General features: G+C 42.0%; 1 protein-coding gene across 2 annotated transcripts; it reads left to right on the top strand.

Annotated features, from left to right (window-relative positions):
- Nucleotides 1-3,180: 3,180 nt before the first annotated feature.
- LOC130530226 (zinc finger protein 345-like) lies at nucleotides 3,181-15,697 on the top strand. 2 transcript variants are annotated; one of them, XR_008951773.1, is made up of 4 exons: nucleotides 3,181-4,011; nucleotides 13,177-13,296; nucleotides 13,492-13,578; nucleotides 13,669-15,697. XR_008951773.1 is itself a non-coding variant. In XM_057041232.1 (2 exons), the coding sequence occupies exons 1-2, from the start codon at nucleotides 3,840-3,842 to the stop codon at nucleotides 8,487-8,489; spliced, it is 2,040 nt and encodes a 679-aa protein (XP_056897212.1). In that variant the 5' UTR covers nucleotides 3,222-3,839; the 3' UTR covers nucleotides 8,490-8,599. The 2 variants fall into 2 exon arrangements, 1 of the variants encoding a protein (XP_056897212.1); XM_057041232.1 differs by lacking the exons at nucleotides 13,177-13,296; nucleotides 13,492-13,578; nucleotides 13,669-15,697 and adding an exon at nucleotides 6,622-8,599 and having other exon boundaries at nucleotides 3,222-4,011.

Below are 15,697 nucleotides of genomic sequence, written 5' to 3'. Positions count from 1 at the left end.
ATACAATCAAAATTGTTTCAAGGCGCTTTCCAGAATCCCAGGGCCTAACCCCAGACAAGCAACAGTGGCAAGGAAAAACTCCCCTTTAACAGGAAGAAACCTTGAGCAGGAACAGGCTCATGTAGGGGGACCCTCCTGCTGCTAAGTGTAACTGGGGGAACTCTGCGTTGTGTTTAATGAGACTCTCGTATCCAGGATTCTCTTTATTCTGGCCACAACAAATAATAACATTGATCGACAGTTAACAGCCCGCTCGAGTTCCTCTCCCACAAGAGTTATGTGCAAAAGGGGAGAGGCAGAGGGATTGCCATCACTTTTATAGGGGCACCACAGAAGAAGAAATGCAGGTTGGAGTTCCCAAACCCATTACTAAAGACCGGAAATTCTGTATTTCTGACAGCTGAGCATTCAACGGACCATATTTTGTGTAATTAAACGCGTTATAATGCATTATAACACAAAGGCCCTGTTACATAAGGATGACCAAGACGACCATAGATTAAGTCATACCAATTCAGTTGATTTAACACAAGCAGAATAGAGACTGAATCACACCTGGGACTTGTGTCTACAAACCCTAAGGATGGATAGAAGCCAAGAACCTTGAAGTTCTGGTGATGCTTGGCGATTTGGACATGTTAAAGGTGGAAAAGAAACTAACAAAAGCCTTAATGACAGCTTTGGCTTTCAAATTACGCAGCATAATGGCTTCTGGATAACAAGTGGTTGTACACAGCAAGCTAAACAAATACTGATGTCCCCACTTCATTTTAGGAAGTGGACCGTGCCAACAAGGACTGTGTTAAGATTTAGCTTGATCAGGACTCCAATGCCAACAGAAAACAGCCAACTAGGTCTCAATATAGGGTTTATTGAAACCAAAAGAAGCCTCAATGCAGCAAGATAAAGACGCTCGGAATGTGTAAAAGATCCTTTTCATTCCTTTTCCAAAGGAGGGAGGCATAGTGAACTTGAGCAGAAAACAAAAATGATTATAACTCCTGAATCTCAAACAAAAGGGCAAGTAACAGTCCACATTTACCACAACACTGACAAAATGGTCAGCCACTGGTGGCCAGAAGCCCAGGGCCTAAATAGCCAGTTGATTAGCAATAGGTGCAACTTTCCTAACAGCTATAGGAAAGTGGCGGCACCATGCCCCCTGGAGAAAGAACAGACCAGGGACAGGGAAAAACAACCAACAAAGAACACCAAAACAATACCCAAGACCCTGACACTGTGTGTTCAAAAGGCTTTGTAATACTGGGAATGGGCTGTGATGGAGCAGGAGGAATGGCTTGATTGGGTTTTCTTGGCATACACGATAAAAAGTGTCAGAAATCGGTCTTCAGAACTGGCCCAAAAAATGCAGCAAGACCAATAAGCTGTTATTGGAAGTATTGTGGCACTACAGCCTTCTGAATGGAATTCGCCATTTTTTTGCAGTTTCAGCTAAGGATGGGCGATACCACACTTTTGGGATTCGATACGATACCGATACTTTTTCTTGTATTTTCATCGATATCGATCCCGATACCGATACCGTTCATTTCTTACTGGCAATTTTTGTCAGTCAAAATATTATTACATTTAAGACAAATACAGACCATTTATATACAATGTATTATGGTCAATTGATTACTAGGATTTCCTTATCCTTTAAACCTGCATAAGACAGTTGTTCCATAAAAAAATAATTAGAACAATGTCTGACACCATCACACCTTTAGTGCACTTGAGGTATGTTATCACACTTTACTGAAGTCTCAGATTGCTTTTCAGAAATCGTATCATATTCACATTTTCTGCTTTAACACGATTGCGTCTCTGGCTGATTATTTCCTCCGGCTCTGCCTTTTGCTGACTGTGTCGGCTCGGCGCAGGCTATGTTGCAGGTTGATGCTCATTCCCTATCTCCTGTCACGTGACATGGGCCAGCTCAGTACGCCGCCAGGTATAGGGGTGTCTTGGCACAGTAACTAATCTAAAACGGCGGAAAGTGATGCATACACCCCAATTTTATTTTTTTTTAGTTAGTATCGATATTTATAAAAGAACATCGATACCAAATGAGTAGCTTGTGAGTATCGATATATCGATACCACGGGATCGATCTGCCCATCCTTAGTTTCAGCTCCACTTTCGTTGTCACAAACTCGTCATTGGAACACCTAGATGACTCAGGTGGGCTTAACTCATCACCAAACTTAAACGACTGTGCACGTATGACAACATAAGTGTAACACTTAAAGAAAAACATCAGGACAGGCTGGAGCATCACAGATGCAGCTGTAACATGACAAAAAAACAGATATGGGCCCAAGGTGAGGATGACTTCGATGACTTGTTTACTCAGTTGCCTGCAATACCAACTGAAAGCTCAGAGCCGAGACCCCAAAAGCTTCCGTAAGTACAAACAAAAAAAATCACACCTATTGATTCATTCAGAATTGATTGTTTGTCTATTTATTCCTGAGAAAACAAACAATGCAAGTGTTGGATTGCAATACCTCTCGTGTGTCACTGCCAATCCGCGTGTTCTTTAAATGAAGACTTCAAGACGAATAAGGCCAATTTCAAAATGTATTTAGCACATAGAATCAATTCAAGATACAAATATTACAGAGCTCCGGGCCAGTTCATAACCCTACAATAACCATTGTCCATTGTCAGGGCATGAAGTCTGACAACCTAACTATCCCTTGGCCCAGTTTTTATAGAAAGACATATGTAAATTATTGATGCTAATTTAGTCCAATCTAGTCCTGTCTGCCTGGCTCCAACTGTCTAAACAGTATTCATGTCAAGGAAGGGTCAACTGACTTGCTTATGTGTATTCCTACTAAAGATTATATACTATCCCTAACTTCTAAACTACCTGTAACATAAAACAAAAACATATACTATAACACATGCTAATAAGATAAAAGATGCTAACAAGACAAAATAATTCTCTTCACAAGTAATGTGTAAGTAAAGGAAGCTTTGAAATGGAATTTGAGTGCAAAAGAAAGGAAAAGAAATGGAAATTAGGAAGGTTTGAAATGTAAATTGAGTGCAAAAGAAAGGAAAAGAAATGGAAATTAGGAAGGGTGTGGTGGAGACTGGGTGAGCACATGACCCTGTTTGGCACCCCATGCATTCACAGGAAACAAAGGCGCCCTGAGGTTCAAAGGAGGAGGGGGACATTCTCAGCCATTCAACTTAGAACACGTGCTGTGCAGGCACCGAACACATGCGATGCATGCAGCACACACATGTTGTGCAGACGTCATGTGTCCGCGCCTCAGAACTGTGTACATAAGGCGGAGATCTCTCTGCATGCTTCCGTGCATGTATCTTGACCGACTGACTGAATAAACCATCTCCTATGCAGTAATTTAGACTCATCGTTTACTTCTCGAAACGGCTAAATTCCGCGACCGCTTCCTCAACATTAGCGAAGACAAAGGACATATTTTTCATACGTAATGTCTCATTCACCGTGTTTCTGGTGGGATATTACAGAAAATTATGGAGAAGCATTCGCTAATATAGACACTTACAGCACACGTTGCCTTCATTATAAGGCCTAATTAAGGCTTTTCGTTTTTTGCGGCTCCAGACAGATTTGTTTTTTGGTTTTTTTGTTCCTATATGGTTCTTTCAATATTTTCGGTTGCCGGCCCCGATCCTCGGGTAACACTCACCACACCGGAACCAAATGCTCCCGCGGTTGTTTTTACGGAACTTTAATGTGTAACATTCGCGGGACACATTTGGTAACAGCGGCTCTGAGCAGAAGGTTTTTGCATGTTTGACCGTGTATTTTGTATGTTTGTGGTGTGGAAGCAACAAGAATGTCTTCTGTTGAGTGTTTGAGGACGTTCGTCATGGAGCGACTGACTGTTGCTGCTGAAGAAATATTCCGAGTGTTTCAACAAAAGCTCGACGGATATGAAGAAGAGCTCGATTATCAGCGCAGACTGGTGGAAAGTGTTTGGAGACCCCATATAAAGTTACACAGGACAGGTATGTAAGACTTTAACAAGACAAAATATGGAAAGATGTTCATTGTGACACTGAAGCAGTGTTTATGCAACGGAAATGTGATGGTAAATGTTAATTTATACCGATTTAAATGTAAACCGCTGAGGACTGAAAAGGTAGTGAGCATGGCAGGCCAGTAGGTGGCGATGTTAGTGATGGTGAAGCTAACAAATGTGTCTCCACTGCTCAGAGTATTGACACAACAACTCCACATGTTCTGGGGGAGCAATAGCAAAGCTACAAGAGTTAGCAGCACACATATTGCTGGGTAACAGACCATTGTAGCTGCTGCTAATGTTCCTTGGTGAGCGCGCTGCATTTATCTCAAAGAATAATGACCTCATTACGCTTCTGTGTCTGCGTAGCTTACAGAGTTTATGGATCATCGCTGTGTTCAAAACCACACACTCATTCTCTATTCTCTACTCACTTAATAGGGGAGTTGGAATTTTAAATTTGTTTTCATACACTACGCCGGCGCATGCTAAATGATGTCATAGCGTCACTAAAGTGAAATAAGCACTATGCTTCCAGAAAGTAACATATTACACACTTAGGGGACAATATTTAACATTTGGATGACAGCTCTCGGTGACCTAGTTCACCAGCCATTAACAACTGGTCACATGATACCGCAAAGGCTGATGGGATATGTTAACGGGTTCGGGTGCATCAGTACATGACTTTTCGCAGTGCATTGTGGGATACACTGAGTGCACTACATAGGGTACAGCGATGCTCATTAAGCATTCAGACACTAGTTCAAAATGGTGTACACACTACTGAGTGCACTATCTTGGGTTTAGGGCCATTCAATTAATTTGGACTTGGGGCCAGTTCATGAATCTGAAGCAAAATAAGGGGCCAGAGAAGATGAGTATTCATGGGAATACATAAAGAAATAGCAGAAACAGACTGAGATTACTGGGTATTTTGTAACAGAAGTGTAATGAGGTCGTTCTTTCAGATAAATGTAGCGCGCTCACCAAGGAACATTAGCAGCAGCAGCAACATATGGACAAAAATCCACACATAGACTACGACTGTAATAACTATAGTTCAGTCTGAACATAAATCATAAGAATCAGTCTAGGTCAGTCATATCACAGACACTTAGGATTGCACTTGTTTAAGTGACAGACAGCATCAAATATATCTCCAACATGAATAAAAAGCAAGGTAAATAAATAAAAGCAAAGTGCATATAACATCATAGAAGTGCATGGTCTTTTATTTAGACAATGTATTTCAAATTGTACCCAGTTTAGGTGAGCCATATCGTTGTTGTTTTTTTTTACATTTTCAGTCATTTAACTGACAAACAACTTAAATTCCAAGTGCAATGACAAATACAAAACAAAACTGCACACTATGCCTCTAATTATAACAATGTAACAGTGCATGGCACTTTCTCAAAAAGATTTCAAAGTGCTTTCAACAATCACCACCTCACCCTGCTAACATGAGGAAAAGCATTATAATCAGAGCCTTAGTTAACCTCTTGACATTTATTGCTGCTGATGTCACCAATCACAAAGCAGCTGCTGCTGCTGCTCTTGCAGATGACCATGTCGACTTCCAAGTGTAGTTTTGGTGGCATGCACACTTATTATATGGCTGTGGACAAGGCTGAAGCAAGTGGAGCTAGTTTTTCCTGACTTGTGGCACTCCAAGGACTGGTCTGTGATGTGATTATGGCACATATTAATATTAATACACTGTGCAGCCCCAGCTCAGTGTCATTAATGTATTTGCATGATCTACCTGTTCTCTCCTCTACCTGTCCTCCCCCTTCTCCTCTCTCTCTGCCCAGCCAGCCATCAGCAGGAGAGTCCCTCTGTATGAGCCTGGTTCTGCTCAAGGTTTCTTCCTGTTAAAAGGGAGTTTTTCTTGCCTCTGCTGCTTGTTCGGGGTCAGGCTCTGGGGTCCTGTAAAGGAACTAGAGACAGTTCTGATTTTAACACACAAAGAAAGATTAATTGAATTGAAAAAAAATTAAATCAAGACTTGATTTGATCACCATCACCCCCTTTGCTCTGGAGGGATTTTTGCAGTTTCTATTACCAAAGGTTCTTATGACCTTTTTTCTATTGCATGCAGAGTTGGGGACTCTTTTAGCTCCTAGCTCAGAGCAGGGTCTTCTCCCTCAGCACTGGAAGCCTTAATGACCAACTCCTAATTTACACCTGCTGTGTTCCGCTGGAGTCGTTGTCTTCTGTTTTTCAATGTGAAGTAAACAAGCCTTTTCTTTAAACACTGCTGTTCTAGCTCTGTTTTGTCCAAGTAAACATCTTCACTGATGCCACATTAGCCATGTGCTGATGTGGACTGATGTTTTTCTCTCGTAACGTGTGTTTGCGACAAAGATGGCAGCCTCAGATTTAATCATTCAGAGGTGACTGATGCTTCAGATGTTTGGAGAAGAGATGCAGAAATTCACAGGCTGCAGGTTTGAACATTGAGATTGTGAGCTGCCCGTTGTTGTGGCTCGTTGGATGGTAAAAACTGCCCTTTTTGTTCAGTTGCCCCTAAACCTATTGCTTATACTCACATGCTTCTTTCCATTCTTGATGATTTCTCCTGCATTTCCAGAGCTTTTACAGCAGCAACCTTTGTGGAAGGAGGAAAAAGATAATGACCAGCATCAGGATAGCAGCTGCAGTCTGGATCAGGAGGACTTGAAGCCTCCACAAATCATAGAGGAACAGGAGGAAACCTGCTGTTATCAGAACAGAGAGACGCTGCCTGTGAAGCAAGAGATGGACACCTTAATGGTGACTCCCATACATGAGCAAAATGACAATGGTGAACTGGGCTTGAATCCTGATCAGAGCCAGGAAAAGCCTGAGGTGAACACAACAGTTCAAAGCCCTGTGCTACCAGATCCAGACTGTGACCTGCAGCTGCTCTCCTACAGTCCTCATATATCTCAGAGCAAAGATGAGGAAAACAGGACCAGCGAAGACTCCAGGTGGACCACAGCTGAAGAGCCAAAACAAACCATGAAGCAGAACCATCCTAAATGTCAGACTGGGAATGTAAACATCCCAGCAGAGTCAGCAGTGGACTGTGATACAGGCACGGGTGCTAAAACGTCTGCATGTAACATAGGTGAACAACAGGGAAAGGTCAAGGCAGACATGACAGGACACTCCACAATCAATCTTAATGACACCCCACACGTTGGCTTGGCATGTGGGAAAGGTTCCAGAGGGCATCACTCCTCATCGGCTGACAATAAAAGTCAGACAGGAGCCAGATTGTTTATCTGTGAATCATGTGGGAAAGGTTTCAAACTGTCAACCTTACTGAAGAAACACCTCAGAGTTCACACATGTAAGACATCACATTTGTGTAAAACATGTGGGAAAACCTTTGGAAGAAATTCTACATTAAAAATCCACATGAGAGTTCACACAGGTGAGAGACCATATGTGTGTAAAACTTGTGGGAAGACCTTTAAACACAATTATGAATTAAAGACCCACTTAAGAGATCACACAGGTGAGAGACCATATGTGTGTAAAACATGTGGGAAAACCTTTATAGATAGTTCTTCATTAAGACGCCACATGAGAATTCACACAGATGAGAGACCATTTGCGTGTAAAACTTGTGGGAAGACCTTTAAACGAAATCATCAATTAAAGGCCCACTTAATAGTTCACACAGGTGAGAGACCATATGGGTGTAAAACATGTGGGAAAACCTTCAACACAAATTCCAATTTAAAAATCCACATGAGAATTCACACAGGTGAGAAACCATATTTGTGTAAAACATGTGGGAAAACCTTTGCAGGAGCTTCTTCATTAAGACGCCACGTGAGAATTCACACAGGTGAGAGACCATATTTGTGCAAAACATGTGAGAAAACCTTTATAAATAGTAATTCATTAAATGACCACATGAAAGTTCACACAGGTGAGAGACCATTTGTGTGTAAAACATGTGGGAAGACCTTTAAACAAAATTATCAATTAAAGGTCCACTTAAGAGTTCACACGGGTGATAGACCATATGTGTGTAAAACATGTGGGAAGACCTTTAAACATAATTACGAATTAAAGGTCCACATGACAATTCACAATGAATATGGACTATGTGTGTGTAAAAAATGTGGGAAGACCTTTAAAGGAAATATTGCATTAAATGTCCACATGAGGATTCACGAAGATGAGAGACCATTTGTGTGCAAAACATGTGGAAAAGCCTTCAAAAAAAATTCTGCATTAAATGTCCACGTAAGAATTCACACAGGTGAGAGACCATATGGGTGTAAAACATGTGGGGAAACCTTCAAACGAAGTTCTGCATTAAAATATCACACTAGAGTTCACACAGATGAGAGTCCACATGTCTGTGAAACATGTGGGGAAGCCTTTACCCAGAGTTGTGAGTTAGTGCAACACATGAGCACCCACAGTTCAGATATTGATGCAGCTTCTTCATCTCAGTGAGAAGAGTCCAAATAACAGCTTTAATTTTAGATTCCTGCCAGATGTTCTGTATTACCAGTTCACCCTTTTGTCTTGATAATAAACGTTGTTACTATGCAACAAACCTACAACACAGTGCCTTTGAATCAATTCAAAATGAAAAATAAGTAAAATGAGTCATAATAGAAAAGCAATTGAGAATTGAGAAAATCTAGATGTCAGCAGTCTGAGCATGCGGTGCTCAGCAGGTGTTGGCTGGAGGCAGTGAGAACCTTCTGTTTTGAACAGGTGAAGTGGCTCCCTGATGTCTGCAGGTGCAGTTGCTCTTCCACTGTTTTAGGCATCAATCATGAAAGCTGTGGGCTCCATTTGCCTCCTGCTGACACCTCAAATCGGCAATCAGCACAGGAGTCATGTGGGCTCTGGCTAGTTCCTGTCAGAACTCAATAGAGTCATTTAAAATATAGTCATGTGCGAGTTTTGGGAGAATTGATTATTGTGCTCAGAATCATTGTGTGTACTGTTCACAATGCTTTAAAGGGAAGAAACTGAAAGTGTTGGGAGGTGTGTGAGATTGTCAGTTCTTGGGGCTCGTTTAAGAGGATCAAGACCAGATAAGGGAAAGGAATTCATCAAGATAGAGTTCTGTTGGCAGAAGGAGTTGACCCCCATGCTGTGGTACAAATACACGTGACACAAGGATGATCGGGGCCCATCCTCATGAACTGAGACACAGTGCTCAGAAGTTTCTTTAGGTGATTTCAGTTTTCTGTCATAAATAAAAATTGTGGAGTTCGTTGATTCAGAATTGATTGTTTGTTTACTCCTTCCTGAGTAAATGAATGGCACGAGGAACGTGTAGGTAAAGGAAGTTTCCTCAGCAATACTCCAGCCTGTCCTGAGGTATTGCTTAAGTGTTCCCCACTTGTGTTGTAATCCGTGCACAGTCGTGTAACTTAGGTGATGAGTTAAACCTGCCTGAGTCATTTAGGTGTTCCAATGACAGGTTTGTGACAACAAAAGTGAAGCTGAAACTGAGAAAACTGGAGAAGTTCTTTAAGCAGGTTGCAGTGCCACAGGACTTCTGATAACAGCTTATTCGTCTTGCTGTGATACGGTTGCTGGCCACCTGGGATTAGAAGACATATCAACACATTATCAGATAAAAGGGAGGTTGGATATCGGCCTATAGTTTGCTGATGTATCAAGATCCAGTGATGTTTCTTTGAGCAACGGCTTAATCACTGCCACCTTGTAGGATCGGGGTACATAACCTGTCACTAAAGAACAATTGATCTGGTCCAGGATAGAACTGCCTATCATTGGTAAAACATCCTTCAACAGGTGTGTTGGGATGGAATCTAAAAGACACGTGGTGGTCTTGGATTTCTGAATTAGCGACGCCTCAGAAAAATATATAGGGCTGAAGGAGTTTAAGGGCTCGTTGGAGAACCTGTATGTTCCACATCTGGTGATGGTCCAGTTGTTGGGATGGCCTGGTTAGCTTTTTCTCCGATAGCTAGAACTTTATCAGTGAAGAAGCTCATGAAGTCTTCACCACTAAGGGAAGAAGGGATACGTGGATCTAAAACACTGTGTCACACCTGTAGGTTAAGTTGGTCCTTTTTTTGTCCTGTCTCCATGTTGGTTTTGTGACTTCCTGTTTTATTTTGAAACTAACTCTACTCTCGTTTCAGGCCACTCGCCCTTCCTCATGTGTCACCAGTCTGATTGTCTTCCCTGATTCCTGATTGTTTTCAGCTGTTCCCTATTACCCCCCCCCCCCCCAATGTGCTTATAGTCTGTTTCCCCCTTTTGTCCTGTGCCAGTGTATCAAGTCTTTCGTCCTGATCACCAGCTTGTACTCTCTAGTCACGAGAATCTAGTCCTTGAACATCTGCGCTTACCGTGCGATTATTTTTGAACTTTCACAGCCTTAGTTTTTCTGGTTCCTCATAAGAGAGTGTTTTTTGTTGGCTTTGCCCCTTTTCTAGATTTCTCTTGGTTTAGTCGGTTCTTTGTTTCATCCCTCCTTGGAGGTGTCTTGAGTTGTAATAAAGACTGTTACATCCTGAAACTCTGCGCTCAGAGAGTCCTCAGAGTGAGTTTTGTCACACTGTGACTCTTGGTTAATTTGGCCACAGTGCTGAAAAGAAGTCTGGAGTTGTTCTTGTTTTCTTCAATTAAAGAAGAAAAATAAGCTGTTCTAGCCTTATGGAGGGCCTTTTTGTAAACTACTAGACAGTTTTTCCAGGCTACATGGTAGCTATCTATTTTACAAGAATACTATTTCCTTTCTAGTCTTCGCACTTTCTGCTTGAGGGTCCTGATATGTGAGTTATACCAGGGGGCACACCTCTGATTTACTATTTTCTTTTTCAAGGGGGCAACAGAATCAAGCATGATTTTCATTGAGGTTGCTGCACCTTCAGCAATAGAGTCAACCTCAGCAGGGCTAAGATTATAATGATTGATCCCTGGGGAAACACACGGTGGTCCTGGGATTAGCACAGGGATCGCTTCCTTAAACTTAGCTACAGCATTATCTGAAAGACATCTGCTATAGTAAGACTGAGTTCCTAACATAGAAAATCCTTAATCATAAATGTAAAAGTGATCAAAGAATGATCTGACAGGAGGGGGTTCTGAGGGAACACTGACACATGTTCTACCTCAACACCATGAGTCAGAACTAGATCTAAGGTGTGGTTGAAGATATGAGTTGGTTGGTTTATCTGCTGGAGGAAACCAACTGACTCAAGTAATGAAATGAAGCCATTTCTAAAGCTGCCATTTACGTGACAACATACATAGACTGGAACATGTGATTGGGAATAAAGGGTCAGCACTAGACTGGTTTAGATCATATCTATCAGATAGATACCAGTTTCCTCATGTACACGGTGTTCCCTCTTCATACAGTAGGGTTAGCCATGGAGTTCCACAAGGTTATGTACTTTGACCAATCTTTTGCACCTTGTACATGCTTCCCTTAGGAAACATTCGCCAGCATGGAATAAATTGTCATTGTTATGCTGATGACACTCAGCTTTATTTATCCATGAAACCAGAGGAGACAGAGAAGTTAGTGAAGCTTCAGGCCTGTCTTAAAGACATCAAGTCCTGGATGTCTTCAAATTTCCTCCTCCTTAACCCAGGAAAAACTGAGGTCATGGTGTTTGGTCCTGAACCTCTCAGGGATAGATTAGATCACATGATCACTCTAGATGGTATCTCATTAACATCTAGTCTCTCTGTGAGGAATCTAGGAGGAACTTTTGATCAAAATCTCTCCTTCAACTCACACATTAAATTAGTCTCTAGAAGTGCCTTTTTTCACCTGAGGAACATCACAAAGATCAGGAAGCTACTGCAGCAGCATGATGCTGAAAAGTTAGTCCACGCATTTGTTACTTCCAGGCTCGACTATTGTAATTATTAGGGTGTCCAAACAACTCTTTAAGAAGCCTCCAGTTGATCCAAAATGCTGCAGCCAGAGTTCTGACAGGTATTGACAAAAGAGATCACATAACTCCTGTAATGGCGTCGCTTCATTGGCTGTCCGTTAAATTTAGAATAATTTTTAAAAACCCTTCTTTTGACGTACAAGGTCCTCAGAGGCCTAGCTCCATCCTACCTGGGGGAGCTAGTGACACCTTACCAGCCCAATAGACCACTCACAGAATGCTGGTCTACTTGTGGTCCCCAGAGTTTCTAGGAGTAGAATGGGGGGCCGAGCATTTAGCTACCAGGCCCCCCTGCTGTGGAACCAGCTCCCTGTCCAGGTACGGGAGGCTGACTCCATCGCTACTTTTAAGATTATGCTTAAAACCTACCTCTTTGAAAAAGCTTATTGTTACTAATTCTGTAGTTCCGGTTATTATCATAGACAGACAAATTATCATACTTAGGGGGTCGTCTAATCATTAGGTTAACATCTTGGCTATGCTGCTATAGGCCAAGGCTGCTGGGTCAAGAAACATGATCACCTGACAGGCCTCCGTCACCCCACTGGGTCATGGTTTCCTCTTCCCTCCTCTCCTCCTCCTCATCAAGTAGACTAGTAATGCTATTTCCTGTGTAGTTTTTCTGCCCCCCCCCCTTCTGTATCCATATACAAGTATTGCCGCCTTCAGAGCTGTATATTGACCTCCGACCCCGCTGAACCACTCAACCAGCAGCTTATTCAATTCAATTTAATTCAATATAATGTATTTTTGTATGTATTTCTATGCTCTATGCCTCTCCTCTCCTCTACCTCCCCTCCCCTTCCCTCTACCTCTCCTCTCCTCTCCTCTCCTCTCCTCTACCCCTCTCCTCTCCTCTCCTACCTATTCTATCCTCTACCTGTCTTCCCCCTTCTCCTCTCTCTCTTCCTAGCCGGCCATCAGCAGGAGGGTCCCCCTACATGAGCCTGGTCCTGCTCAAGGTTTCTTCCTGTTAAAGGGGAGTTTTTCTTTGCCACTGTTGCTTGTCTGGGGTTAGGCCCTGGGATTCTGGAAAGCGCCTTGAAACAATTCTAATTGTAAAAGACGCTATATAAATAAAGATTGAGATATTTGGGGAGTTGGCCAAATCCTTTTGTTTTTATACAACCCTCAAACCATCCGCAATTACTCATCATATCAAAATGCAAGTATACTTGACAAAAATATCTATAGGCAATTAGAGCATGTCCTCTTAACAACTGTGAATGTTTGGTGTACAGATGAGACACATGATGGACCAACTGGGTATGCCCCGAAACTACATATTAAATGCTGGGAGATACACCAGCAGATATTTTGTAAAGGTGGCAAACCATTCTGATTATTCATGGAGATTAAAGGTGAGTACATGTTCTCTGCATTTTGATGCTGATCTTATCCACCACTGCAAACATAAATATGTTACTCACTCATACTATTTCCAAGTGTCCAAGGATATTTGAATTTGGGTGTAACATCTCCAATCCTTTTCCTATCTGCTGAAATGCTGGGAAGGCAGGAAAAGTGTATGTTCACTGTTGGGTTTGTTCTTTCAGACACCAGTTGAATATGGTCCAGCTAACTTAAAGAACTTCAATGACATTCCTCAGTGTTTTAGATATTCTCTCACACAATTGTTTTCGGTAAGCACTCTCTTTTTTTTAACCAGTTATAATTAATTTCATTGTTCGTAATTGATTATCTTTGTATTAAATCACTGATTCCAATGGCAGGCCAATCCAACAAATGACAGAAATGAAATGAAGGACCCCAGGGCTCTTTATGATCTCCTTAAGAAGTTATTCCACTTTGATGAGCGTCTGAGAATCTCTCCTGAGAAAGCCCTGCAGCCAGTATTGGCCGGATACTGGCCAGAGAAGACAGCTGGTTTGAAAGGGGTGTCAAGGAAGCTATCCATGTCAAATTGGAAAAACCATCCTTAAACAGAGGTGGTGGCCTGAGGCACTTCCTATCACCCACATACAATGCAGTCCTCCACTCCTTCCAACAGCAAAACAAACATTCACACCATTCCAGGAGACCCAGTGACTCAGAATTCAGCGAGTCCTCCGAGGCCGAATCCAGTGAGACCTCTGAGGCAGAAGCCATCATGTCCTTGAAGGGAAAATCCAGCGAGTCCTCCGAAACAGAAACCAGTGAGACCTCTGAGGCAGAAGCCATCATGTCCTTGAAGGGAAAATTCACACAATCTCTAGAGGAAATAGACTGTGAGTCCTCACAGAAGGAAATCATCGGGACCTTACCAGCAAAAGACATTAATTTCTCAGAGGAGCTTCTGTGCCTTGCTCTTAACAGCAAGTTAACTGAAGGGGAGGCCAATAAGGCCAAACATACAGAATCCTAATTGGAAGAAGAGAGTGAGTCCTCACAGAAGGAAATCAGCGATACTAAATCTACAGAGAGCCCAGTGGAATACATAGAGTCCTCGCAACTAGAGTCCTCTGAAGATTCTACTCGTGATACGTCTTGTGTAGATACCTCAAATGAAAATTCTACCTCATTATGTGAGGAAGAAACAGTCTCCAGTAATGGAACTTCTGATGGTGCATCCTCTGAAGCTGACAGCTATTCATCAGAGGATGTCTCCAGTAGTGACTACTCTGCTGCCACCACTTCTGAAAACAGCAGCAAATCACCTTCTTAAAAGAAAGGCGTGTTTAAGGTTAAAGTTTCTAAATGGTTTGTCAAAGTCTGCAGGCATATAAAGAGTGTATTCTGTAGCTGCATGGAAGTTAACTGTGTTGAATAGTGTGTGAGTGTAAGGACTTGCTTGAATTATGGTTTGTATTATTAAAGAAGATATGGATTGTGATAGTGTGTTGATTCATTGGGTGTGCCTCCTAGGCACTGTTGGATCGCAATACCTCTCATGTGTCACTGCTAATCCACGTGTTCTTTGAATGAAGACTTCAAGAAGAAAAATGCCAATTTCAAAATGTATTTAGCAAATAGAACCAATTCAAGATACAAATATTACAGAGCTCCGGTCCAGTTCATAACCCTGCAATAACAGAGTCAATTGTCAGGGCATGAAGTCTGACAACCGAACTATCCCTTGACCCAGTCTTTTAAAGAAACACATATGTAAATTTTTGTTGCTAATTCAGTCCAATCCAGTCCTTCGTCTTGGATGACCTCGTCTTCTTCTTCCAGTCCCATTGGATGCTGACACAGTCCTTGTTTTCTGTTGTTTCCCAAATGGCCAGACCAAAGTTCACCTTCTTGCAGAGGAACTTATCAACACCAGTAAACTATGCTGTCACGTTTTACGATGTGGGTTTAACACTTCCCGTCTGACTGCCTCCTGCTGATTACAACTGCCTAAACAACAATCATGTCAAGGAAGGGTCAACTGACCTTTATTACACTTACTAAAGATTCTACCATTCCTAACTTCTAAAGTACTTCTAACAGAAAACAGAAACATATGGTAGAACACATAGTAACAAGATAAAGACATTCTCTTCAGCACAAAAAGTGGAATCCAGCACAAAAAAGTTCATAGATTGATTAAAAAACAAAACAAAAAAACCCCCATCATTTGTAAATATAATCGTCGACTAATTCGCAATCGGCAGTTTGGGGACGTTAAATTAACCAGTGCCCCGTAAAACGAGCTAAAGCGCTGACTGTTCCTGTTGGCGCAGCCATCATAAAGAGCTGGATAACCGGGTACACATAGTAAGAGACTACACAATCGTGGTCTTTGACTGGGGAGAAAACTGGCACAAAGAAAAGCCA

Source organism: Takifugu flavidus, chromosome 8 (genome assembly GCF_003711565.1).
Source record: "Takifugu flavidus isolate HTHZ2018 chromosome 8, ASM371156v2, whole genome shotgun sequence".
NCBI lineage: Eukaryota > Metazoa > Chordata > Actinopteri > Tetraodontiformes > Tetraodontidae > Takifugu > Takifugu flavidus.
Note: the sequence above shows the minus strand (reverse complement) of the source record. Positions and strands in the feature narration are given on the sequence as shown.

Excerpts from the sequence above, each read along its gene's own strand:
- LOC130530226 (XM_057041232.1), top strand. The coding sequence starts at position 3,840 with ATGTCTTCTGTTGAGTGTTTGAGGACGTTCGTCATGGAGCGACTGACT. Across the intron at positions 4,012-6,621 it reads TATAAAGTTACACAGGACAG|AGCTTTTACAGCAGCAACCT; the intron begins GTATGTAAGACT and ends CTGCATTTCCAG.